This window comes from Rhinolophus sinicus, chromosome X (assembly GCF_036562045.2).
Source record: "Rhinolophus sinicus isolate RSC01 chromosome X, ASM3656204v1, whole genome shotgun sequence".
Lineage (NCBI taxonomy): Eukaryota > Metazoa > Chordata > Mammalia > Chiroptera > Rhinolophidae > Rhinolophus > Rhinolophus sinicus.
This window is the reverse complement of record NC_133768.1, coordinates 75,699,095-75,725,587: the sequence shown is the minus strand read 5'-3', so window position 1 is coordinate 75,725,587 and position 26,493 is coordinate 75,699,095. Positions and strand designations below refer to the sequence as shown.

Here is a 26,493-nt window from a genome sequence, read left to right as displayed (position 1 = left end):
CTGCAGCCAAGATATCCCTCCCAGTTTTTAATGGTCAAACATGGGTGTGGGACCAGCCCATTCCGCGTCTCTGCTCCTCCTACCAGTCTCAAGTTGGCTTGTTTATGTCCTTAGTTGTAGGGCTTTGCTTCAGCTAGACTTCAGTGATTCTCAATGATGGTTGTTCTGTAGTTTATTTGTAATTTTGATGTGGTCGTGAGAGGAAGCAAGCATAGCCTTTATCTACTCTGCCATCTTGACCAGAAATCCGCACTTGGACTTATTAAAAAATAATATTCTTAGGTATTTATGTACATTTTAAAATAACTTTCCTTCATTGTAATTATGGCAAGTGTGTTCCTTAAAATCTTAGGTAAGTATGGAAAAGATGAAATGCCAAACTTCTGAAATGTATGTCTGGTAGTTTGCTGATACTTGAAAATTAGGTGATGAAAATGACCAAGTTCAAATTATATAGTGTGAGGACTTGTCATAATATTTTAAAGGTAGAATGTACTCTGAAGATAATTTTAATTGCTTAATTTAAAAAATGAAGAAACCTAGGCCATCCTGGAGAACTGAGGCAGCATTTCTAAGGTTACAGAGCTGGTTAGTGACAGAGCTGATTTAGCATCATCCAAGCCTCCTGACCCTTATGGTTGCTAAAAAAAAAACCCTGTCATTTGAGAGAGCTCCCAAAGAAAAACAGTTTAATTCCAGATACTCAAAATTCTTATGTGAAATACTGCCTTTTACAAAAAAAATAAGATGTTACATTTTATAGCTTTGTAAATTTGACAAATTCTGAAATATTTAACAGTGTTTCAAATTATATATGTTAGGTTGGGCCTAAAGTAGTTCCAGTTTAAAAGGTTAAAAATAATTGCAAAAACCACAATTACTTTTGCACCAACCTAATCAAATATATTCTACCACTTTCAGACTTTGGAAACTCCAGTGGGGCTATGTATCACTACTGCTTGTATTATGATCAGAGTTTAAATATTACCCCAATATCTTTCACAGAATTGTCTTTGCACATGGAAAGTCTGAGATTACAAAATGAAGTGTTCAAACCAAATTTTTCTAAGAATTATAGATGGAAGACACTTTGTGATTTTTTTTTTAACTTTCTAATGACAACATTACCAATTAACCGAAGAATTAGAATAGGTCAGCATACCCCTTGCCTTTTCTTTAAGGTGCCTTATTTAAAGGTGCTGTAGAATTCACCAAGCTTACAAACTGAAATGACGGTAGTAATAGGCAGGGTAGTACTTACTGTGTTCCAGACACTGTGTTAAGTGCTTTAGGCAGATTATCTCACTTAATCTTCCCTAAGACTCTGCTAGACAGGTCCTGTTATCCACATTTTATAAAGAGGAAAGCTTGGATGAGGTCACAGCCCATAAGTGGTAGAATTAAAGCTTGAACTTGACCGGTCTGATCCCAGAGTCTTGTTAACCACTGTGGCTATTTAAGATTGTTGGTGTTATTTTGTTTTGGGAAACAGTATGTTGGCTTTATTACCCAAAGTACAGGAATCCTTAGTAAGCCCTATCAGAGAACAATGTTAGGGAGTGGGAAGTGCTGAGGAGTCTAGGAAGTAATGTTTAAATTTAGGCTCGAAAGGATGAAAGGAGTTAACTGATGCACAGTGTATCTTCCAATTGCCCGCTCTCCATTCTTCTTTACTTTGTCTTGGGAGGCTAACTTCTGTTAATGAATTACCAGGGCTTGCCTGCCTTCTGATTTCTGGTTGAGTTCAGTCAACTGTTGCCACTCATGAGAGATCAGATGGCAGGAAGAGAGAGCAGTCTGCATACTTAACTGCCTTTGCTCTTTCCATTCTGGGCTGCAATTTTGGGCAGTTGTCAGGCACCCTTTGGACAGTCTCTTTCCCATTGGTTGTGCCCAGGTCTTTCCCATGGCTACAGTACTCATTCAGGTTCCAATAACACTTTTCTCCTTCTTCAGGCCTAAAGATTGTTAATAATCTCCCATGCTGCTAGTCCACTAATGCTTCACCAAATGTTGGTTCCCTTAGCTCCTCGCACTCCTCTATAAATAGAACTTAACAACAAAAAAAGACTTTATTGACAATTGGTTTTGGTAGGTTCTGTTTTCTGAGTTTGTTCTTTTCCTGAGCTAGAATAGAAGATCCAGTTAGTACCGTAAAATTCACAATGTGAGAATTCACAATAAGTCACTACTTCTTATAAGCAGTGACTCAATTGAACATCATGTAATATTAGGGTAAGGAAAAAGATTATTTGATGTGCTAACAATAAGTCCTGCTAACTGTTGCAACTGTATTGTGTTCAAAATCCTTATGTGAAATACTGCCTTTGAGGCCTTTCTGTCCCTGTGATTGTTATTTGGCGTTGGGAGGAGCAGTGGAAGCGCTGTCAGTCTCACATCTGTCTCACTCCCATATGCTTTTTTTAACCCCAAATCCCATACACTTTTAAGAGTGATAGTTACAGGATGTTAAAGCTCTTTTAGGGAACTTGGGTATTTCTCAATCACAGATATAGACAAATAGTTTAGTTATGCAATAGTGATTCCTTTGGTGGAAATGGAGACAACATTGTTTCATGCATGAATACCATGGTAGCCTCCCCACCCTCCAGCTTCATTGAGATAAAACCTACTTGTTACATTGTATAAGTTTAAGATGTGCACCATTATGATTTGATACATTTATATATTGTGAAATTTTTACTACAATAAGATTAGTTAACACATTAACCAGCTAACATAGTTACCATTTGCGTGTATGTGTTGTGGGAACATTTAAGATTTACTTTCTTAGCAACTGTAAAGTATACAATATATTGTTGTTAACCACATTCATCTTATAACTGGAAGTCTGTACCCTTTAATCAACATCTCCCCATTTCCCCCACCCTCCCAGCTCCTGGCAATCAATTCTCTGTTGCTATGAGTTCACTTTTTTAGAGTCCACATATAAGTGAGATCATACAGCATTTGTCTTTCTCCTCTGACTTACTTCACTTAGAATAATGCCAAGGGATGGTTCTGCTGTCCTTATTTGTGAATGGCTCTTTATCTTTGCCCCTCCTTTTATTAAGAGTCCTTCATAAATTTATTCATTGTAGCACAACTGAATTTACACTAATTGCTATTTTAAATGTTTAAAACTAGGTATTTATAAATAGGTGTGCTTTCTTTATACAGTATTCTTAATTTGTGCAAAGTAATTTAAAAAAACACACATAATTTAGTGAGTCTGGGCTTTTTAGTTTAGGTTGTTTGTTTTGTTTTTTATTTTGTATATATTACCTTGGGAGTCACTATATCCCAAACCTATTCCTTTTAATTTTCCAAGGAGCTGTGACCAAGAATCCTATTCTTTTTTCCCCCCAATCATTATCTTAGCTTGTATTATAATGGAATAGCAATGCCTAAATTACAGGGACATAAGATTTTTAAGAAACTATAAAGCTCTACATCATGTAAAAGTCACAAGTTAATAATAATAAAGAGAAATATCAGGATTAGACCAGATTACTTGGCTGTTTTGGTGCTATTTGAGAATAAGTGAATATATTTGAAAGAACAGAATTTTGAGAAAAAAATACCTTTATGTGAGAGGTGAACATTTATATTCTGTGTAACATTTAAAACTTTTTTTTAGATAATCTAGTATGTAGAACTGGAAGAGACCCCTATTTAGTCTTTTTGAAATAGTGAGCAAGTAAAGTCAGTGAAATTTATTATATAATAAATATACCCATTATACTAAAAACGTACATAAGCTATTGTACATAAGATATCTTCAACTAAAGACTTTCTCGATGTTGGTGTATTCTTTTCAGATTATTGAATATTTTGCTTACCTTATAGGAAATCATGGATAGAATTTATAAGAATGTTATGAGCAAAGTCCAAGAGATGAATTATATTCAGAAAACTCTGTTCAAGATAGGATATGACTACAAATTGGAACAGATCAAAAAGGGATATGATGCACCACTTTGCAATCTGTAAGTACGTTTTATAATTTGAACCTTTAAATGTTTTTGTGTTTTTACATCTGGAAGAAAATTAAGTAAATGGCAAGTTGATTTAATTTGAGCATCACCGCCATGATCATAAGGTAGAATTTCTCTTGTATTTACTTTGAAGCATCATTGCTTATACAGCAAGAAGAGGATCCTGAACTCTGATCTTGGCAATTGAACAAATTTTAATAATTGAATAAATAATTAAGATTTAATTATAAAATTTGGTCTCAAGAAGAAAAGCTAGAGTAGACTTTTTTGAATCAAGACATTAGAGTTTAAAAAGTGGCATTTTTAACTTTAAAAAGTGATTTTTAAGATTTAGTCTGCATGAAGATTTCTGATTTATTGTTTTCATGGAATAGTATAAGGATATCAATATAACAGTTATTTTACTTTAATTTTATTTTTTTCAAATTATACTTGACCTTCAATATTAGTTTGTATTAATTTCAGGTGTACAGCATAGTGTTTAGACATTTATATAATTTACAAAGTGATTCCCCTGACTGTTCTAGTACCCACCTAGCAGTATACATAGTTATTATCATATTATTGACTATATTCCCTATGCTTTACTTTGCATTCATTCCCATGACTATTTTGTAACTACTTAATACCAATTTGTACTTTTTAATCCCTTCACCTTTTTCACCCAGCTCTCCAAGCACCCTCCCATCTGGCAACCATCAGTTTGTTTTCTATCTATGCGTCTGTTTCTGTATAATAGTTATTAGGTTGGTGCAAAAGTAATTGTGGTTTAAAAGGTTAAAAATAATTGCAAAAACTGCAGTTACTTTTGCACCAACCTAATATTTTAAATGTTGTGCTGGGACATGGAGGTGGGGAAGCATTTTTCATTGGAAGTGAGATAAGATAGATGACTAAATGTTCCAAAGATAATTTAAAAATTTCTTCCTTTGACATCATCATTTTCTTTTATTTACTGTGTGTCAAAGCAATTTCCCGAGAGTGCATTTTTTTTGTTTGTTTACGTTTTTAAGAGTTTATCTGGCATTTTTTCAAGGTGTTACTTTGTTGCTTTGTTAGCCTCTCATTATCACCAAGGTTCTAAAATTTAATGTCTCAACCAAAGTTGAGAAATCGTTCCTAGAACTTATAAATTAGCATGTTGCCAACAATAATGCATACATGTAGTAAAATAATTTATCCTCCCTGTTATTAAGGATACTGTTTAAAAAGGTGAAGGCTCTGCTAGGAGGGAATGTCCGTATGATGCTGTCTGGTGGCGCCCCGCTGTCTCCTCAGACACACCGATTCATGAATGTCTGCTTCTGTTGCCCAGTTGGTCAAGGTTATGGATTGACAGAATCATGTGGTGCTGGGGCAGTTACTGAAGGTAAGCATTTTTAATGTGGCAAACAATCTTATATTGGTCGCTACTCATAAAGCCCCTTTGATCATTTTATACTTAAGTAATACCAGGATTCAGTGCAAACCTACATAATTTTAGTTTTAGAAACTTTTAGTTCACTGTCATATGTACCCTTTATTTTTAAATCTTGTATATATTTATGCCACATAGTCTCAAAATTTTGTCACCCTGGCCCTTCAATCTTCTCTCTCTAAATGATCACTTCCTTGGAGAACTACACTCTTGGAATAAAATACTACTTTTTTTACTCCCTCACAAAGCTATTGTTGCTCTGACTTATTGTTTGCTTTCTCTTCTGTTATTTTCAGCAACGTATGGTAGGGTTTCTCAACTTTAGCACTATGGAAATTTTGAACCAGATAATTCTTTATTGGTGGGGGCTCTCCTGTGCATTGGAGGATGTTTAACAGCTAGGTAGTAGTATAATAGTAACCCTCTCACCCCAGTTGTGACAATGAAATATCTCCAAACATTGCCAAATATTCCCTGGGGGGCAGAATCACCCAAGGTTGTGGTACAGTGGATACAGTAATTCATTTATTTATTTATTTTGGATTAGCTCATGTAAGCTTTAAACTTAATGTTTCCAAAATCAATCCCAAACCATTTCTCCATTGCCAAATTGTTTGTGACAGTGGTGTTATCATCCTTAAAGTCATTCAGGGCATGAGTTTTGAAGTCCTCTGATTATTTTTAATTTTAATCTCTTTAAATTTCATCAGATCTTCCCATTTCTTCATTGGATCACTCCTTCCCCTACATGCCATCTTTGGCATCCAACCTTTTACTTCACAGTGCTCTGAGGTAACAGCCTTTCAACTGTTGTGTCTGCTTCCATTACATCACTTCTGATTCATCCTGTATACTTCTGTCAGACACATCCACCTGAAACACTGCTTCATACCTGGTGAGCCTAGCTTTCAAGACATCTTTAATCTGGCACCATTGTGCCTACCCATCATTATTTTCCATTTTTTCCCCACATGTATACACACCTAGCTCTTCTCTCCAGACTAACCAATCTTCTCACCTTTTCTCATACAGGCATTCTTAATCTCACCTCTGTATTTTCTGTTCCCTTCTCTTTGAGTGCCCTTTTTCCTAACTGGTCATAGCCATCTTCTAATGCACAACTCTTCAATTAAGTCTTCCCCAACTATTTCATTTTACATAGATCTTTTTAGTCTCTAAGGTACTGTTGTACTCACCATCAGTACGATGCAGTTTTAGTATTTAAATGTGTTCTGAATTTCTTCCCAGGTACTTTGTAAGCTCATTGAGGGCAGAGTTTCCTTATCCTTATATTGTCCTCACAAATATTTAATACAATGCTAGGTACATAATAGGCTGTTGATAAGTATTTGATTGTAGCTAGCAATTATCACAAATTACAAAAGGATCATCGTCATCTTTGATAATGGCAGCTAACATTTATTGGACAATTTATTTTTGCCAAGAAGTGTTAAGCACTGCCCACATATCATCTCATTTAATCCTCACAAAATATTTGTATGTGAATTCGGTTCTGTTGCTATCCCCACTTAATAGATGAGGAAATGGAGGCTTAGAGAGGTTAAATAACTTGTCTGAGTTACACAGCCAATGAGTAAGTGATAGAGAAGGAATTCCAATCAAAATCTGTCTTATCAGAATCCTAGGTAGATAATGGTAGAGCCAGCTTTTCTCCTTTAGCAGATTTTTATACGTAATTATCTGAAATATAGCATGAGAAGCAAAAATGATGTAATGACATTGGAATCAATTGCACTGTTGAAATGAAATTGACATACTGAAAAATGATCACACTTGGTACTCCTCTTACTATGGCCTCTTTTGAAATCATTCATCTGGCTCTAACTCCAGTATTCCTGTTATCACATTAGTGCCAGTCTAGAATTTGATATGCGAATAATATCTTTATTGCTCTCTCCCCCACGCCCCCGCATAGTTACTGACTATACTACTGGAAGAGTTGGAGCCCCTCTTATTTGCTGTGAAATTAAGCTGAAAGACTGGCAGGAAGGTAAGAATTTTATGACAAGTGTTACTCATTCTAGATATGCTGAAAACCATTTTGCCTAATGATTTCCATTTCTTTAATGTATTAGGCTCTGTTATTGGTTGTTCCCTGTGCTTTCTTTTTTCTCAGTAACATCTTTAGATTCTCAAGAGGAAAAGAAAATCTCTAGAATCTAGGCATGATGATTCTGAACTTGGGAATACTTAATGGTAAAGAAGAAAAAATTCTTAGTGGGGCAGTCCCTGGGGTAGAAGGATGTGTATCATTTTCAGTGGATAGAGTGACTAATCATACACACACACACACACACACACACACACACACACACACACACACACCCTTTCTTAGATCTTGACCCCAGCAAACATTTTCATAGTTGAGACTCAACTCTTCAGCTATTTGTATAGTTGAATATAAGTAATTGCAAAGGTAAGCCACTTAGAGGAAACCTGCACTATACAGACATTGTATACGAATCAGCTAAAGAAAAAGGAAACCAGTCTTTCTATGATGAAATTGTGAAAAATACTAAACATATACATTACAAAATATAGAAGTAATAGCCTAGCCTTGCCAGACAAAGAAAGAATAATTAAAAAGCTTAAGATTTTAAAAGAGAGTATTCACCTTGGGATGGAGCCACAGACTGAGAATTTAAAGGATCATTTACCTTCTAGGACATCCCTTACATTGGTCAACCCCCAGAAAATGAATGGGTTTTATTTGACATAAACTTTCTAACAGTGTTTCTCCTATGTGACTTTCTTAATATGTGCATTACTGCTAATGCCTCATATGAGCAAATAGCCATTCCTTCTTAAATGCCACGTTGAAGAGCCAATCATTCCCAAGAGTGTTTTTACATCTTCTTGAATAAGTCCTCCTTTCTCCCGTGATAATGCCTTGCAATTTTAGAATGAAAAGCTGAAGAAAATACAGATAGTATATGTATCTTTGTGTATTGGGCATCACCTTCAAAATTGTTTTATGAGATAGATTGTCTATCAGGCAGTGGAATCAGAAACAAGATATATAAAACTTGGTAAGGAGATTTTTGCCTTTAATTTTTATTTTCTGATTTTCTGGTATTGTGCTTTAATGTCAGTTTTCCAAAGTGTCTCCATTTTGGTCATGTATTTATTTGGAGTTTTCCTTGTTATGAAGGAACCTTTGCTTTATATATAGGAATGATGTTTAATGTTTTACATACAATGGGTTTTGTCACATTGAAATATTGAATAGTTTTCCATTTAAAAGAGCATCTAACAGCTGAAGGGAAGTCTGCTTTTAATCCTTTTATGACATAAAATCTAATCAGCTTCTCAGTTTATGAATTCAGATTTTTGTATATTTTCCTTAAAGTAAGCATTATTCCGTAATAAACAGGTAATGAATAGTGATTACATATTTTAATAGTTATTGTCAATTAATTCAGTATTTTAATTTTTTTAATTTAAAGTTTATTGGGGTGACCATTGTTAGTAAAGTTACATAGGTTTCAGGTGTACAATTCTGCAGTACATTATCTATATATCACGTTGTGTGTTCACCGCCATATATTTAACCTTGTTTACCCTCATCTAGTGAAATATGTAAGTCACACAGAAAAAGTCGAGAACCATATGATTTCACTGACATGTAGGATACAAAACTGAAAGCAACAAAGGGCAAGACAAACAAAGAGACAAAAACTCATAGACACAGACACTAGTTTAGTGGTTACCAGTGTTTTAATTTTTAAAGTCATGACTGGCCATAGGCAAAATTAAGAAAAGAAAATTTCCCTCCTGTTTCCCGTAGCTTCCTTTTCTCTCTCACTCAACAGTGTTGCCTTTGGTAGGCCTTTACTGTCTGCTCCCTTTGATTAAAACCTCCTTAGGATAAATCTGAAATGCATTGATATCAATATGTTACTAATTTACTTATAACAGCTTCCAGCGTTACCCTTGGGGGTAATGTTATCTTAACAGAGCTCTATCAGCCCTAAGCTTCAATAATGTTCTAAGTGTGAAATTTTGTGGTCATGGGAAGGTTTGGGATAGGTGGTAGTTGGTGATTATAATCAAGCCTTCCCTGATATTTCTGAAATCACAGTCACCCACTATCTGCACAGAAATCTGAGTAAATGCAAACTAATATCCTCCTATATAATGATGTACAATTTGATCAGCATAAAAGTATTAGCAAAAGAGCGTTAAGAATTAATTCATTGTCAACTGTAAATACATATATAGTCACGGGATGTGGAGTACAGCATAGGGAATATAGTCAGTGGAATTGTAACAGCTATATACGATGTCAGAGGGGTAATAGATTGGGGGAGGGGTTTATCACTTTGTGAGGGGTGTAAATGTCTAGTACATTGTTTTGTACACCTGAAACTAATTTACAAAAAAGAATTAGTTCAAATAAATTTGTTTTAGAACAATAACTAATTTGCTTTAATAACTTCCAGGCGGTTATACAATCCACGACAAGCCAAACCCCAGAGGCGAAATCGTAATCGGTGGACAAAATATCTCCATGGGGTATTTTAAAAATGAAGAGAAAACGGCAGAAGATTATTCTGTGGATGAAAATGGCCAAAGATGGTTTTGTACTGGTGATATTGGAGAATTTCATCCTGATGGATGTTTACAGATTATTGGTCAGTGAATTCCCTTTTCATGGTTTTCTTTGGTTTTTGCATACATGAAAGGTGATATGAAAGGTCAAGTCATTAATAGGGTTGATGGTTCCATTGTTTTAAACTTTGGGCAAGTTATTTAACTTATGTCTGCACTTTTCCGTCTGTAAAATAGGGACAAGAATACTGACCTGGTAGGCTTTTTGTTAGGATTAAATGAGTTGATACATGTAAAATGTTCAAAGCAGGGCAGTGCCTGCACCTTAGTAAGTGGTAGGGGCAGCAGGAGCATTGGGGATGGGGATGATGGGCAGGAAAATGGGTAATGAGAAAACAAAAATTGTTCAGAAGAGTTCTTGTTTTGTTCACCTGCATGTGGTTCTGTATAACAATCTCCCATAATATACCCTTTTCTAGGCCTGCCTCATGTTTACCTCCCGCCCAAGAGGCATTGTGGACATAAGATGTTGGAGCTTTTGGTATAGGGTGTAGCATTTTAGCCAGTACTTATTTAGGCATTTTTTAAAACTGCTATGTATGGGCAAACATTATGTATAACAAGATTTTATGTATAACAAGAAGTAGTATCTTTGTAAATAAAGATTAAGGCAGTGAAATTGAAAGAAAATCAGAATTGTACGGACCTTAATACAATGGATGATGGATCACTTAACATGCTTTATGACTTAACAGATCGTAAGAAAGACCTAGTGAAGTTACAAGCAGGAGAATATGTGTCTCTTGGGAAAGTGGAAGCTGCGCTGAAGAACTGTCCACTTATTGACAACATCTGTGCTTTTGCCAAAAGGTAATTTTAAAAGTTGTATTTCTGTTTCATATACTTACAGTAAAAGAATAATGGGAAAATTTTTTGATTATGTGTTGTAAGGGATAAATCAGACTTTCCTGAGAGTTGGGCAGTGTTATACATTTTTGAAATTCGCATTCTTGGATTCAACAGCTTGAAGATTATTTGATATAATTCAGACATTTTAACTATTAGACTCTTACCATGCCTTGCCAAATACTTAGTTATGCCACCAAATTATTTCATTTACCATCCATAACAACGGAGCTTAGCATAAGTAATTTTCCCAAGAAGGTAACACAGCTAGTACACATTTTCTAAATCCAAAGCCTGAGAGATTTTCTTTATGTTTTAATATGGTTTATTTTGATGGGCTTTATTACTTCCTTTAAAAAATTCAGTTGTAAAAAACACAAGACACAAAATTTACCATCTTAACCATGACTAAGTGTACAGTTTACTAATGTTAGGTCTCTTCACACTGTTGTACATCTAATCACCAGAACTTTTCATCTTGTAAAACTAAAGCTTTATATCCATTAAACAATCCTCATTTTCTCTCCTCCCACTCCTTGGGCACCACTATTCTGCTTTCTGTTTCTGTGAATTGGACTACTCAAGATACTGCATATAAATAGAATCATAGAGTATTTGTCTTTTTTGTGACTGCGTTATTTCACTTAGCATAATGTCCTCAAGGTTCATCTGTATGGTAGCATGTGTCAGAATTTCCTTCCTTTTTAAGGCTGAATAATATTGCATTCTGTATGTATAGAAACTGCATTTTGTTTATCCATTCGTCAATGGATACTTGGGTCGCTTCCACCTCTTGACTGTTATAAATATACTGCTATGAACTTGGGTATGCAAATATCTCTTAAAAGTCCTGCTTTTACTTTTGGATATATACCCAGATGTGGGATTGCTAGGTCACATGGTAGTTCTATTTTTAAAGTTTTAAGGAACCTCCATACTGTTTTCCATAGTTGCTGCACCATTTACATTCCCACCAGCAGTGCATAAGAATTTCCTTTTCTCTACATTTATTTCTTGTCTTTTTGATAATAGCCATTCTACAGGTGTGAGGTCATATCTCATTGTGGTTTTGATTTGCATTTCCCTGATAATTAGTGATGTTGAGCATCTTTTCCTCTGCCTGTTGGCCTGGCCATCTGTGTCCTCTTTGGAAAAATGTCTGTTGAGGTCCTCTGCCCATTTTTAAATTGATTTGTTTGGGATTTTGTTTGTTTAGTTTTTGTTATTGAGCTCTATGAGTTCTTTATATGTTTTTTGTTTTTTTTTTATTGGAGAAGGGGAACAGGACTTTATTGGGGAACAGTGTGTACTTCCAGGCCTTTTTTTTTTTTTTCCCCAAGTCAAGTTGTCCTTTCAATCTTAGTTGTGGAGGGTGCTGTTCAGCTTCAAGTTGTTGTCCTTTCAGTCTTAGTTGTGGAGGGCGCAGCTCAGCTCCAGGTCCAGTTGCCATTTTCTAGTTGCAGGGGCCATAGCCCACCATCCCTTGCGGGAGTCAAGGAATTGAACTGGCAACCTTGTGGTTGAGAGGACGCACTCCAACCAACTGAGCCATCCGGGAGGCAGCTCAGCCCAAGGTGCCGTGTTCAATCATAGTTGCGGGGGGTGCTGCCCACCATCCCTTTCAGGAGTCGAGGAATCAAACTGGCAACCTTGTGGTTGAGAGCCCACTGGCCCATGTGTAAATCGAACCGGCAGCCTTCGGAGTTAGGAGCATGGAGCTCTAACCGCCTGAGCCACCGGGCCGGCCCTCTTTATATGTTTTGGATATTAACCCCCTTATCAGACACATGATTTTCAAACATTTTCTCCAATTCTGTAGGTTGTCTTTTCATTTTGTTGATGGTTTCCTTTGCTGTGCAGAATTTTTTAGTTTGATATAATCCCACTTGTTTATTTTTCCTTTTGTTGCCTTTGCTTTTTTTTAAATTTTATTGGGGAATATTGGGGAACAGTGTGTTCCTGCAGGGCCCATTAGCTCCAAGTCATTGTCTTCAATCTAGTTGTGGAGGGCGCAGCTCACTGGTCCATGTGGGAATCCAACCGGCAACCCTGTTGTTCAGAGCTCGCGCTCTAACCAACTGAAGCATTCGGCCTCCCTGCCCTGCCTTTGCTTTTTGAGTGGAAACAAAATGATTGCCAAGACTGCTGTGAAGGAGCTTACTGCCTATGTTTTCTTCTAGGAGTTTTATGGTTTTAGGTCTTTGCCAATTTTTGAATTGGGTTATTTGTTGTTTGTTTGTTTGTTACTGAATTATAGGCATTTTAATATCTTCTAGATATTAACCCCTTATAAGATACATGATTTGCAAATATTTTGTTCAGTTCCACAAACTGCCTTTTCACATACTGTTGATTGTATCCTTCGACAGAAATTTTTAATTTTTGTTATGTTCCCATTCATTTTGTTGTTTTTGCCTGTGCTTTTGGTGTCATATCCAGGAAAGCATTGTCAAATTCAGTGTCAGGAGTTTTTTCCCGTTATCTTCAAGATGTTTTGTAATTTTAGCTCTTAACATGTTTAGGTCTTCGGTTCATTTTAATTTTTGTGTATGGTATGCAGTAAGGGTCTGACTTCGCTTCTTTGCATTTGTATATCCAGTTCTCTCAACACCATTTGTTGAAGAGGCTGTCTTTTCCCCATTGAGTAATTATGGCTCCCTTGTTGAAAATCATTTGATCATATATGCAAGGTTTTATCTCTGGGCTCTCTATTCTAGTCCAGTGGTCTATATTGTGTGTTTTTATGCCAGTACTATGGGCTTTATTACTTTTTAATGAAACTGTTAACAAATAAGAGAAATATGTATATGAAATTATCTGTACTGTTTCATTGAATATGAATAATTGTTCTCAATGTTTTCATTTCTGTTTTGTTTTATTTTCTAATTTTTTTTCAGTGACCAGTCCTATGTGATTAGTTTTGTGGTTCCTAATCAGAAAAGGTTGACACTTTTGGCACAACAGAAAGGGGTGGAAGGAAGTTGGGTTGATATCTGCAATAACCCTGCCATGGAAGCAGAAATACTGAAAGAAATTAGAGAAGCTGCAAATGCCAGTAAGTAAGAAATTGCTTGCCTGTTGAAGTCCCTAAAAGTCTTATGCATTAGGCTCTTCAAGATATCTGTATTGTTTTGTTTTAATAATAAAGTACAGGGTTTTAAAAACCTGCCTCTTAAATATATACAGTGAATTACCATGTTGGAAGAATTATTAAACGTCATATAGTAAATAACCTATCTAGTTCTATATTGCATGTTTCAGCATCTCTACTAAGTGGTCATTAGCCTGTGTTTGGAATGGTCAGTATTTGTTCTGATAGTTCATAATGATATATACCATTGTATGGATCTTTCACTGTTTATCGTTGTGTAAACTTATTTGGTGTGGACCCTTTCAAAGTAGAGGTCTCTGCCCTTTAGTTCTGGGAAATAGCCTTTTATCTGTTTTTGCTTGTCTGCTCTTCTTTCATAGCTTTTCTCGTCCAAATTCTGTTTGTGTTTTTATCTGGGACTACTTTTATATAGCCGTTGGACCGCCTGCTTTCATCCCCTAATTTTTTATCTTTTTTTCTTTTGTTTTCCATCTTATCCTTTTTGTTTTGTATTCTGGCAGAGTCCCTCAACTTAATCATCTCTTCTGTCTTTTGCATTTCCAATTTCCAATATCAGAATTTTAATTTCATGGGCTCTTTCCTGCTGTCTCAGTGTTCTTGTAATAGCATCCTGTTGCTCTTTAATGGATGCCATCAATGTGTTGTCTCTTTTCTCTGAGGATGTTAAAGGGATTCCTTTTATGAAGTTTTCTTCTCCTGTTATTGGCTGTTTCCTCCAAGTTCCATTGTTTGCTTACTTTGGTCATGGCCTTTGATATATATGTCTGTGGATCCTTATGTGTCCGTTTACATTTGAGAATGAGGTACTGAAAACACATTTGGAAATTTCACTGGGCTTCAGTGAAAAGTTATTCAAATTTCTCCAAAGAATACTTCTCCAGTCTCCTTCCTGGTGGATATTAGCCTGACTGCCAGTGTTATGGTAGCCAAATAGAGGAAATTGGAAAAGGGCTAGGGTGGGTGGGTCTTACCTTCACTGAATCCTTCTGTTTACAGCTTTATTTACCTCCCTCTATTGAACCCAGTGTCCTTGAGTCCGGAGTCTCTAGTTCAATTTTTCCAAAAAGTAAACCTGTCTCCAGCCTGGCTGGGGAAGAGCAAGGTGAAGGAGAGCAGTCCTCTCCACCATCTGGGGGGCAGCCCTCCTGTTTTTGGTGTACCGTTTATTTCTTCTCTTCAGAGGCATGGGCTCAGGAGGTCCCTTTGCTTCTTGTGGGCCTCTTCTTGGCAGTTAGCTTTTAGCTCTCTTTGCTCACAGTCAGTTACTGCTAGTCCATTTGCTTTTGATCTTGTAAAATTTTGTCAAACTCTCTCATCCAGTGTCCTCTTTCTCTGCTTTCAGTTTTTCCTTTGTGATTAATACCTATTTAATTTTTAAAATTATTTTAAACTGTTTAAATTATTTTCCAGGGAGAACAGAAATAAACTGTGATCTTCATGTTTAGTTGGAAGCTGTTAACCTAGTTTTAACCTGTTGCTTTCCCTCCTGAAAAATAAAAGCATCCTTTTCTCGATTATAGTTTATCTTTATTCATTATGAATATTGGACAATACAGAAAATTATAAAGGAGGAAGTAAAAATTATTTAATGGTTACCTTTGGATGGTGACGTTACATTCTGGTATATACACTTTACTTATCAATATCATGGATAGTTTTCTAAGTCAGTAGATATAGAATTGCATTATCATTTTTGATAGGTAAATAGTATTTCCAGTATGAGTGTCCACTAAGTCCTTGTTGTTGGACTTTTAGGATGAGTTCTGTTTTTCACCCATGTAAATAAATATAACACATCTTGCATAACCATTTTCTTACATAATGATTTTCTTAGTATGAATCCCTAAAAATGGAATTCCTGAGTCAAAGAAAATGTGTATTTTCAAGGCTTTCCCCTATGTTGCCAAATACCTCCCTCTTCCCCCAGAAAAACTGGACTAGTTTATACTCCTATCAGAGATACATATGCACACCTATTCCCCTAACCACGCTACTGTTATTTATTTTTTGAATTAACTATTTAGGTTCCATTTTGGTTTTAAAATACGGTTTTGTAATATTACCATGTTGAAATTGAAAAACTATTTTTCCTCAAGAACATTCTTATAGTCAACTCTGGACACTTTAAAGTTATTTAAGTAACAATTACCTATTAACATAATCAGACTGAAAAGTAAGTTGCTTTATAACCTTAAAGGCAGTGACTTAATGATTTTTTCTTAAAGATGGTTTTGTTCATTACGGTATTATTGATATAGCACACTTTTTATATTAATGTTACCAAGCTGCCAGAATTTTCATTCATACAAATTATGAATTTTTTCTTTAAATGTAGTTTTTCAAAAGGTGTTTCAGCCAATAGGCTGTTATTCTTAGGGTTTCCTTCTTTTTTTTTTTTAAGATTTTATTGGGGAAGGAGAATAGGACTTTATTGGGGAACAGTGTGCACTGCCGGGACTTTTTCCAAGTCAAGTTGTTGTCCTTTCAATCTTAGTTGTGGAGGGCACTATTCAGCTTCAAGTTGTTGTCCTTTCAGTCTTAGTTGTGGAGGGCACAGCTCAGCTCCAGGTCCAGTTGCCGTTGTTAGTTGCAAGGGGCACAGCCCACCATCCCTTGCGGGAGTCGAGGAGTCAAACTGGCAACCTTGTGGTTGAGAGCCCAAGCTCCAACCAACTGAGCCATCCTGCCACCCGGGAGCCGAGAGGCAGCTCATTAACCTCTCTCTTGTTGGGGAGGGCGCAGCTCGCTGGCCCATGTGGGAACCGATCTGGCAGCCCCGTTGCCCAGAGCTTGCGCTCTAACCGAGCCACCTGTCCGCCTCGCATTTTTGAATTTTATTGGGGAATATTGGGGAACAGTGTGTTTCTCCAGGACCCATCAGCACCGAGTCGTAGTCCTTCAGTCTAGTTGTGTAGGGCGCAGCTCAGCTCCAAGTCCAGTCACAGTTTTCAATCTTAGTTGCAGGGAGGGGTTGCAGCCCACCATCCCATGTGGGAATTGAACCAGCAACCTTGTTCTTGAGAGCTCACACTCTAACCAACTGAGCCATCTGGCCGCCCATCCAAAAGCTCAGTGGTAGCTCAGCAGCAGCTCATGGTCTTCAGTCTAGTTGTGGAGGGCACAGCTCACTAGCCCATGTGAGAATCGAACCGGCAACCCTGTTGTTCAGAGCTCGCGCTTTAACCAACTGAGCCACCTGGCCGCCCCCGTAGTTTTCTGAATGTACTAATGGAGTAGTATGTGACTTGAATAATTTGTCATTGTCTATCTAACAGTGTAAAAGCAATAATGGGGAAAGTCAAGCTGGATTACAATCAGGTGGAAAATGGAATAAAATTCTAGGACCCGCTAGGCCTCTGTAGTTTTCCTGCGCTTGGAGTGAGAAATAAAACTGAACAATTCATGATTTGTATAATGAACACTAACCATGAGCTAAATGTATAAACCATAAGCTATTTCTGTGCCACAAAAGATCTTGCCAACCTTTTGCTTGAAATTATAATTTCTGAGACTTATTCCAAAAAAGTATGAAATAGTCTTGACTGAGTTCGGCTAAATCTGTCTGAAATCATACATATTTCATAGCAGTCCTCTTCATGTTTTAAATATAATTGAGGCATAGGTAATATCATAATGTGAAGTAAGGAATTGTTTTGGGGTGATTTGACAACTGCCAATGGCTAGAAAAATTGACATTTGCTACCACCTGCTGGTCACATTTTATAATCTAGGTAATTCAGTTAAAATGACACATGTAAAAACATTTTTGTTGTTATTTTCCCCTAATCTTTTTCAGTTGTTGGCAATTTATCCTGTTTATAGGAAGTTGCATGATTGCCCTTTGCTGTCTATATAGCTTGTGGTACTAGCCTTGTTTAGAAGTTCCCAAAATGAAAGTGAAACCTATAATACAGCCTTTTTTCTTTTTGCCTTTGAGCAGTAATTTAGTTAACATAGATTAAATATAGGAACTTTTATAAATATGTTTAATTTGCTTGTGTGCAACTGAAATAATGTGCCTGCCTTTGTCCCAATTTTGTCAAGGTTTCTAGAAGAGGACCTGTGTAGGGAAAGTAATATGAAATAAAAGGTTTTAGAGCAAAATCTATAGTTGAGAGTTAAACTGTTTCATTGAGATCTAAATGTGACTTTGGGAGGAGACGGTCTCATTTCAGGCACCACTGTGTAACTGAGCTGTATCAACAGAGCATATGTGGTTAATTTGAGCAAGTTTTTGTTCCTTTCCTGCCTGTTCAGGCATTACTTTTGGGAAGTTGGTTCTAAGTAATTTCACAGGTTATTTTTCATACTCAGCTTTATAGTTTTCTCTCATTTTAGTGATAAACTCACAACTCAACCAAGCTTTTGTAAAACTCACACTAGTATTAGAACAAAAACTTCCCTGAAATTGAGTTACTTGTGCTGGTCACTGAAACCAGGTTGTTTCTCAAGTCACTTGGCTGTTAGCAGTCGTTTTTAAACATACAGATGTTTGTTTCAAAATTGCTTTTTAAAATAATTGCATATAAAATAAAGCTCATCTATAGATTAACATTGCTGTTGATGGACTTTCAGAATTTTAAGGATGAGCTTGTATTAATAAGTAACTTGATGGAGTGTAATTTTTTGAATTTTAAAATTACTGAATACTATCCTGATTGCTTCTATATCCTTAATTTACATTTTCTTCCATTCCTTTCAACATTTGCTAAGTTGTCTATATTAAATACAGTATGTGCTGGATCTTATGCCATTTGAAAGTATGAAACTCACAATGCCTTTTTGATTCAGATTTGAATGTATAATAAAGCTTATGAAAAACAGTTGTCTAGAGATTTAATTTTCTGCAGAATTTGTTAATAAATATGTATTTATGAATACATATTCGCAAAATACAAATAAAATGCTGCTTTGTTATTACAGTTGTGCAGGACGTTGCCTATTTATTAAAGGCTCTCAATGTAGCCTTATGGAAGGCAGTGAAGAAAACAAAGACCTTGCTTTATGGAGATTACTTTCTAATAGGGGAGACAAATAGCTAATATGTTGGGTGGTAAGTTTTTTTAAGAAAACATAGTGTAAGATGATACAGAGAGACAAAGGTACTTGTGTTTTATTATGAGCAGTCAGGGAAGTCCTCTGAGGAAGTGGCATTTGAGTGGGCACCAGGATGATGTAAGAAAGTGAGCTGTGTGTCTCCTGGGGGAAGACCATTCCAGGCAGAGGGAACAGCAAATAGAAAGACTGAAGAGGAGGGTGTCTACATATATATTACAGTAAAAACTGCATAGACCAAAACTATCCAATTGAAACAATTTAAGCATACTTTGAGAAATATAAAGGTAGTGGATAGGTAAGGTAAGGTAAGGTAGTGAGTAGTATCATTAACTAACATCATTAAATAAGTTTGCCTCATCACCTGCATTATCTAGGTAAATCCTGCAAAATTCATGTTTTATTAATTCTCTGCCACTCTCCCCCACTTTCCCATCCCCCCCCCCACCTATCCACCCTTCTCATTTCAGTGAAATTGGAGCGATTTGAAATTCCAATCAAGGTTCGATTAAGCCCAGAGCCATGGACCCCTGAAACTGGTTTGGTTACTGATGCTTTCAAACTGAAAAGGAAGGAACTGAAGAACCATTACCTCAAAGACATTGAGCGAATGTATGGGGGCAAATAAAATGCTGCTCTGTTATTACAGTTGTGCAGGACGTGGCCTGGTGGTTTTTTAGCTGTCTGTTAGAATGTAAGGTATATCGTTCTAAAGACATGGTAATAACAAATACCAAAAGTGATTAAAATAATTGTCGTCTACTTTAACTTGGTTTTGCATAGTTCTAGTGAAGCTGAAATTGAATAGTTATTTCCCTTTAGCTGTGTTGTTAATTTTAGAGCAAAAATTCTGTTTTTAAAAATTAGCCCAAGATGTACTTGCTTTTTAAGGAAAATATTTAATGTTGAACAAAAAAAATTGGAGTTGGAGTACAATTTAGTTTGAGGAAATTATGGCTTCCAATGTCCGTTGTCTTCCTAGTTCAGAAGAAGCTTAAATATTAAGCATGACAAAAAATACACATTAACACTACTCTAAGCAGAAGTGCTAAGGCCTTTAAAATTCTCTTCCAACCATTTATCTTGAAGGGAAAAATTCAATCATAATATAACATACAGAATCAAATAGTACCTTAGAAACCATTTTAGGTTCATAATAGAATCATTGTAATATTGTGAATAATTGCAGTGCCTGAAGTAAGAATATAAACCAAAAAATAAACCAAAAAATATCTAGTAACATATTTAAAGGGAAATTAAACTGTTTTTTTTTTTAACTTGGAGGTCTAAAATCAGTAAGTGTAATTATTTCAGTGACTTAAAAGTATTTAAGTACATTTGAAAAAATGCTGAAAATTGCCTTTCTTCAAAACATAAGACAGACCAAGAGTAAAATGATAAGAAGTTAATCAAATTCTAACAGGAAGCATTTTCTCTGTTAGAAAAGGTGAGGAAATCATAAATGTTTAGAATTATGACCCTTACACAGGATGTAGACTCTGAATTTATCTTTGATAACAGGGACTGATTTAAAATGTACTCATATTAAATTATACTTGTGATTTAAGTTTTGCTGTTGCTAATTGGACTCTTGAGCAATAGTTTATGTTCCAGAAAACCTTCAATTTTGCTTTAATTTTAGCAAAGCAGATTATGATGAATGACTTCTTCAGTATCTTGTTTGAATCTATGAATGATTAACTTGGATGAGTTTTGGGAAGTGAAAGAGGGAAGAGCACACTTACCACTTTTTTCCTGTTTGTGAGAAGAGTTTAGAAACTGGAAATGCTAGATTCTGGAGAAGGGAAGTTACTCGATTAGGGACTGATATTTATGCAGTATTTTGGTGTGTGGGCTTTTTGAATCTTTAGTTAAACAGGGATTATGTATCCCTGATAGATACTCACACTTGAACCATAGCTACTGTAAAAAGCAAAAAACAATACTGTTACTCTTTGCACTTTTTCTTTATCATTTTATATATATACATACATCTATGTGTATATATATGTGGCTTATATTGCTTTGTACGGATGTGGGCCACCACTGCAACAAAATACATTCTTTTTGCTCTAAAATATTTATAAGGAAATATTTAAATGTTATGTATATGGTGGTAAAAAGGAAAAAATCATCTGGTGTTATAAGCAAGAATGAAGGGTTTTGTAAAGATTTCTGTTCAGTGTTGTGCAGTGTAAAATTGGAGGCAAGTTCTCCTTGAAATTATGTATATGTGGGTATTCTCATTCTTCCCAACTTGCCTTTGAAGAGTGAAGAATCATTATTATCAAGTAGACTACTATTCAGCTTCTACTGTTCCTGGCCCACTGTTGATCCTTTAAGGATGATTTCCGTAGACTTTTTCAATGTGTGATTTTTCTTCCCATTTGGAATGGTGATTTTTAATGTGCGAGTGCATGCATATTCAGATATTCGCACCCCCACCCACTGCCATCTCCCGAAAGCTAGAACACTGCCAACTACTCTGTTATATAGGTCCTTTAGAAACACGTAATTAACACTTAAGGTTGGGTGCTGCTAATTCTTTGCGAAAATCCAAATATTGTTAAGGGACCAGGGAGATGCCACTACCCCCTGAATTTTCATTAGGAAATATACATGTCTGTGTAAACAGAGCTTTCCATATTCATAGTGACTTTTCAAGTATTTGAGCCTAAAGATTTTGATTGTACATTTTTATACCTGTTTAAATCATTCGCTGTGGTTATTACATGTCAGCCATTCAAATAAAGTTGTACTTTAAAAATTTACTACAGTTATATACATTTCTTAGTTGAACACTTGTGACTTGCTTTAATAACATGAAAGTATCTTGCCTCCTTGGTGTTTATGTTGAGTTTTTTCCTAGAGTGGAGGTATAATTGTATGGCTTTTCAGAACTGAGATAGAGATGAATGATTCAAAAAGTCAGAAGTCAAGGAGAATGATGTTACTTTGATCATAATGACTGATTAATAATCCTCATCTATATTTTCCTGGTAGCATATGACAAATGTTTCTGAGATAAGAAGATGAAAACTGGTTAAAGATTGTGTGGTATTTGGGATTTGAAGTGAAATATTTTAATTTTCAAAAGTAGTTACAAATTAGAATGTATCCCTCTTTGTACTTTCTGTTACAATGCACGATTGCAGGATTGTTACTTAGATTTTTGTGTTTATTCTTGATGAAGAGCTTTGTTTTTGTTTTTAAGTTTGTACTCAAATCTCATAAAATAAATCCACCCATGTTATCAAGTTAATTTGTGTTTAATTATACACTGAGATAAAATCTGCAAGTTTGAAGAATATTAGTCAAACTTTTAAATAAAAAGTACTCATCTCCCTAGGTTTATGGAATTGCATTAAGCAGTTAACTTGGCTTGTATAAGATCCATCTAGTAGTCTGGAGTATTTGAACCCAAAGCTATTACTTTGGTGTAGGTAATAGAGTGGAGCCCCTTTATTTAACACTGATATTGTGGGACAAAACATAATCATGTTGCATGAATTAGTAGGTGCTAATAAATGATAACTATTACCTTTAGGCTAATTAAAATTTAGGGAGAGATTTATCTTGAGTTATACGAAGGTATATGTAAAAGTGTTGGAGCTCTGGAACCCGACTGCCTCAATCTACGAGGTATTTCCTGCCTTTGCCACTCACTAGCATTGTGACTTTGGGCAAGTGAATTAACATCCCTCAGCTGCATTTCTCCATCTGGAAAAGTGGGGTTGACTGATAATAGGGTCTACCTTACAGGATGGTTATGAGGTAATGTGAGTTAATCCATATAAAGTGTTTAAAACATAGTAAGCTTATGTTAGCTATCGTCGTCATTCTTACTGTATCCAGACAGTATTCATCACTCAGGTTGTTTAACATATTGGCTATCACATCCAGGGCCTTAAAGGATTGCCTGTCCCTGAAAACTTGGAAAGAGTTCTGACTCTAGAGGTGAGGAGACCTGGGCTCATTAGCTTTGTAACCATGAACAAAACTTGTAACACCCTCTTAGCCTTAATTTCTTCTTTATTTAAAAAGAAAGAAAAAAAAAACAGACTGGACTTCAAAAAAGGTGCCCTTTTCAAAAAGGGAAAGACAAATGGCAGAAGAAATAGGGAATGTGATAGACCCTAAGGTCTATAACACCTAGCTTTCATATTGTAATTCTGCTCTCCCAAGGTTGGTTTGTTTTTAAAGGATGCTCTAGGTCCCAAGTTTCCTGTAGGGATATAAGGCTCTGGATGATGCCATCACAAGAAGTGAGGATTCTACTAGGTACAAGGAGTCTCTGTCATTCTCATGTTCTCTTTCTCTCTTAAAAAAATCAGGGTGGTGCACACATAATTTAAAGCAGTGCTTTCAAACTTTTTTTTTTACTGTGATCTACAATGCTGTGCACATACACTTATGTGTATATAAAACAATATTTTATGACTGTTTATGTGATAAAAAACTGAGATGCTCACTGACTTTCTTTTCTGTCTCATTTATTTAAATGCTGGTTGTCACAATGAGATACCATTTCATACCCATAAGGATGGCTATTACCAAACAACAACCATGGCTAGAAAATAATGTTTTAGTGAGAATATGCAGAAATTGGAACGCTTGTGAATTGCTGGTGGGAATGTAAAATGGTTCAGCTGCTGTGGAGAACAATATGGTGATTCCTGAAAAAACTAAACAGAATTATCATATGATACAGCAATTCTGTTTCTGAGTATATACTCCAAATAACAGAGCAGAGATTCAAATAGGTATTTGTACACCCACGTTCATAGCATTATTTTTTTTATTAAAGTTTATTGGGGTGACAACTGTTAGTAAAGTTACATAGGTTTCAGGCGTACAATTCTGTATTACATCACCTATAAATCACATTGTATGTTCACCACCCAGAGTCTGTTCTCCTTCCATCACCATATATTTGACCCCCTTTACCCTCATCTACCACTCTCTTCCCCCTTACCCTCTGGTAACCACTGAACTATTGTCTGTGTCTCTGAGTTTTTGTTTTCTTTCGTTGTCTTGTTCCCTTTGTTGCCTCCAGTTTTACATCCCACAAAGCAGTGAAGTCATATGGTTCTCGACTTTTTCTGTCTGACTGATTTTGCTTAGCATAATAATCTCAAGATCCATTAATGTTGTCACAAATGGTACTATTTCATCTTTTCTTATGGCAGAATAGTATTCCATTGTGTATATACCACATTTCCCTGAAAATAAGACCTAGCCAGACAATCAGCTCTAATGCACCTTTTGGAGCAAAAATTAATATAAGACCCAGTCATATTTTACTATAAAACTGGGTATAATATATAATATAATATCCCAGTCTTATATTACTATGACTGGGTATAATATATAATATATAGTATAATATCCCAGTCTTATATTACTAAGACTGGATATAATATAATAAGATTGGGTCTTATACTAACTTTTGCTCCAAAAGACGCATTTGAGCTGATTGTCTGGCTAGGTCTTATTTTCAGGGAAACACGGTATACCACATTTCCTTTACCCAATCATCTATCGAAGGATACTTTGGTTGTTTTCATGTCTTGGCCACTGTAAATAAAGCTACAATGAACATCAGAGCACAAATATCTTTCCCGATAAATGTTTTCAGATTTTTTGAGTAGATACCCAGGAGAGGGATTTCTGGGTCATATGGTAATTCTTCATTTTTTGAGGAACCTCCACACTGCCTTCCATAGCGGCTGCACCAGTCTGCATTCCCACAGTGTATGAAGGTTCCTTTTTCTCCACAGCCTCTCCAACACTTGTTACTATTTGTCTTGTTGATGATAGCCATTCTAACCGGTGTGAGGTGATATCTCATTGTGGTTTTTTGCATTTCTTTGGTGATTGGTGATGTTGAGCATTTTTTCACATGTCTGTTGGCCATTTGTATGTCTTCTTTGGAGAAATGTCTCTTCAGGTCCTCTGCCCGTTTTTTAATAGGATTATTTCTGGGGTTTTTTTGTTGAGTTGTATGAGTTCCCTATATATTTTGGTTATTAGTCCCTTATTGGAGGCATTGTTTGCAAAAATCTTCTCCCATTTGATTGGTTGCCTTTCTATTTTGTCAATGATTTCTTTTGTTGTGCAGAAGCTTTTTAGTTTGATATAGTCCCATTCATTTATTTTAGCTTTTACTTCCCTTGCCTTTGGAGTCAAATTCATAAAATGTTCTTTGAACCCAAAGTCCATAAGTTTAGTACCTATGTTTTCTTCTATGCAGTTTATTGTTTCAGGTCTTATGTTTAGGTCTTTGATCCGTTTTGAGTTAATTTTGGTACTTGGTGACAGATAGCAGTCTACTTTCATTCTTTTGCGTGTGGCTATCCAATTCTCACAGCACCATTTACTGAAGAGGCTTTCTTTTCGCCATTATATGTTTTTTGCTTTTTTGGCAAAAATTACCTGTCCGTAAATATGTGGGTTTATTTCTAGGTTCTCATTTCTATTCCATTTGTCTGTGTGTCTTTTTCTGCCAATACCATGCTGTTTTGATTATTGTTGCCTGTAGTACAAGCTATAGCAGCATTATTAACAACAGCCAAAGGTGGAAATAACCCAAAAGGTCCGTTGATGAATGCATGGATAAACAAAATGATAAATACATACAACAATATTTTTCAGCCTTGAAAAGGAAATTCTGATATATGCTATACCATGGAAGAAACTTTAGGAGATTATGCTAAGTGAAATAACTAGACACAATGGCAATGACAAATACTGTATGATTCCACTTATGTGAAGTATGTAGAGTCATCAAATTTTTATAAAAACTAAGAATGGTGGTTGCTAGGAGCAGTTGTGGGGGATAATGAGAGAGTTAGTGTTTAATGGGTATAGAGTTTCAGTTTGGGAAGATGAGAAAAAGTTCTGAGATGGTAGTTGCACCACAATGTGAAAGTAATGTCACTGAACTGTATGCTTAAAAATGATTTGTGGTAAATTTTGTTATGTATATTTTACCATAATTAAAAAATAACAAAACCACTCACGCGATTCTGATTTGTAGCCACAGCTGAGAACCAGTTTTCCCAATTAAAATGAGAATATGTTCAGTAAAAAAATAAATAAATAAATTGGTTGTTACCAAAATTGAGTTCATGCCCCCGCAAAGTAATACTGTCCAATAGAACTTTGTGTGAAGTTGGCAATGTTCTGTGTCTGCTCTCCATCACAGTAGCCACTAGCCACATATGACTGTTGAGCATTTGAAATGTTAGTGTGACTGAGGAACTGGACTTGACATTTCATTTACATGTTGGACAGCACAGCTTTAAAGAGTTTGTAAGCCACAGTTTGGAAAGCACAGGTTTAAAGTCAACTTTACTACAAAGTCTATGAAAGAAAGGTACCCTCTGGCTTACCTCCCCACTTCCTTTACCTCAGGCAACAATCTTGAATTC

At 35.8% G+C, this 26,493-nt stretch overlaps 1 protein-coding gene across 5 annotated transcripts in view; it reads left to right on the top strand.

The window, feature by feature from the left end:
- ACSL4 (acyl-CoA synthetase long chain family member 4) overlaps nucleotides 1-22,317 on the top strand; it is an 87,440-nt gene extending 65,123 nt beyond the window's left edge. For all 5 annotated transcript variants that reach the window (XM_019717911.2, XM_019717909.2, XM_074324078.1 and 2 more), the window contains 7 exons: nucleotides 3,850-3,989; nucleotides 5,195-5,367; nucleotides 7,352-7,426; nucleotides 9,879-10,070; nucleotides 10,743-10,857; nucleotides 13,791-13,948; nucleotides 19,531-22,317. In XM_019717911.2, coding sequence (XP_019573470.1) covers nucleotides 3,850-3,989; nucleotides 5,195-5,367; nucleotides 7,352-7,426; nucleotides 9,879-10,070; nucleotides 10,743-10,857; nucleotides 13,791-13,948; nucleotides 19,531-19,688 — 1,011 coding nt within the window. In that variant the 3' untranslated portion in view covers nucleotides 19,689-22,317. The remainder of the gene's footprint in view (nucleotides 1-3,849; nucleotides 3,990-5,194; nucleotides 5,368-7,351; nucleotides 7,427-9,878; nucleotides 10,071-10,742; nucleotides 10,858-13,790; nucleotides 13,949-19,530) is intronic.
- Nucleotides 22,318-26,493: the final 4,176 nt, after the last annotated feature.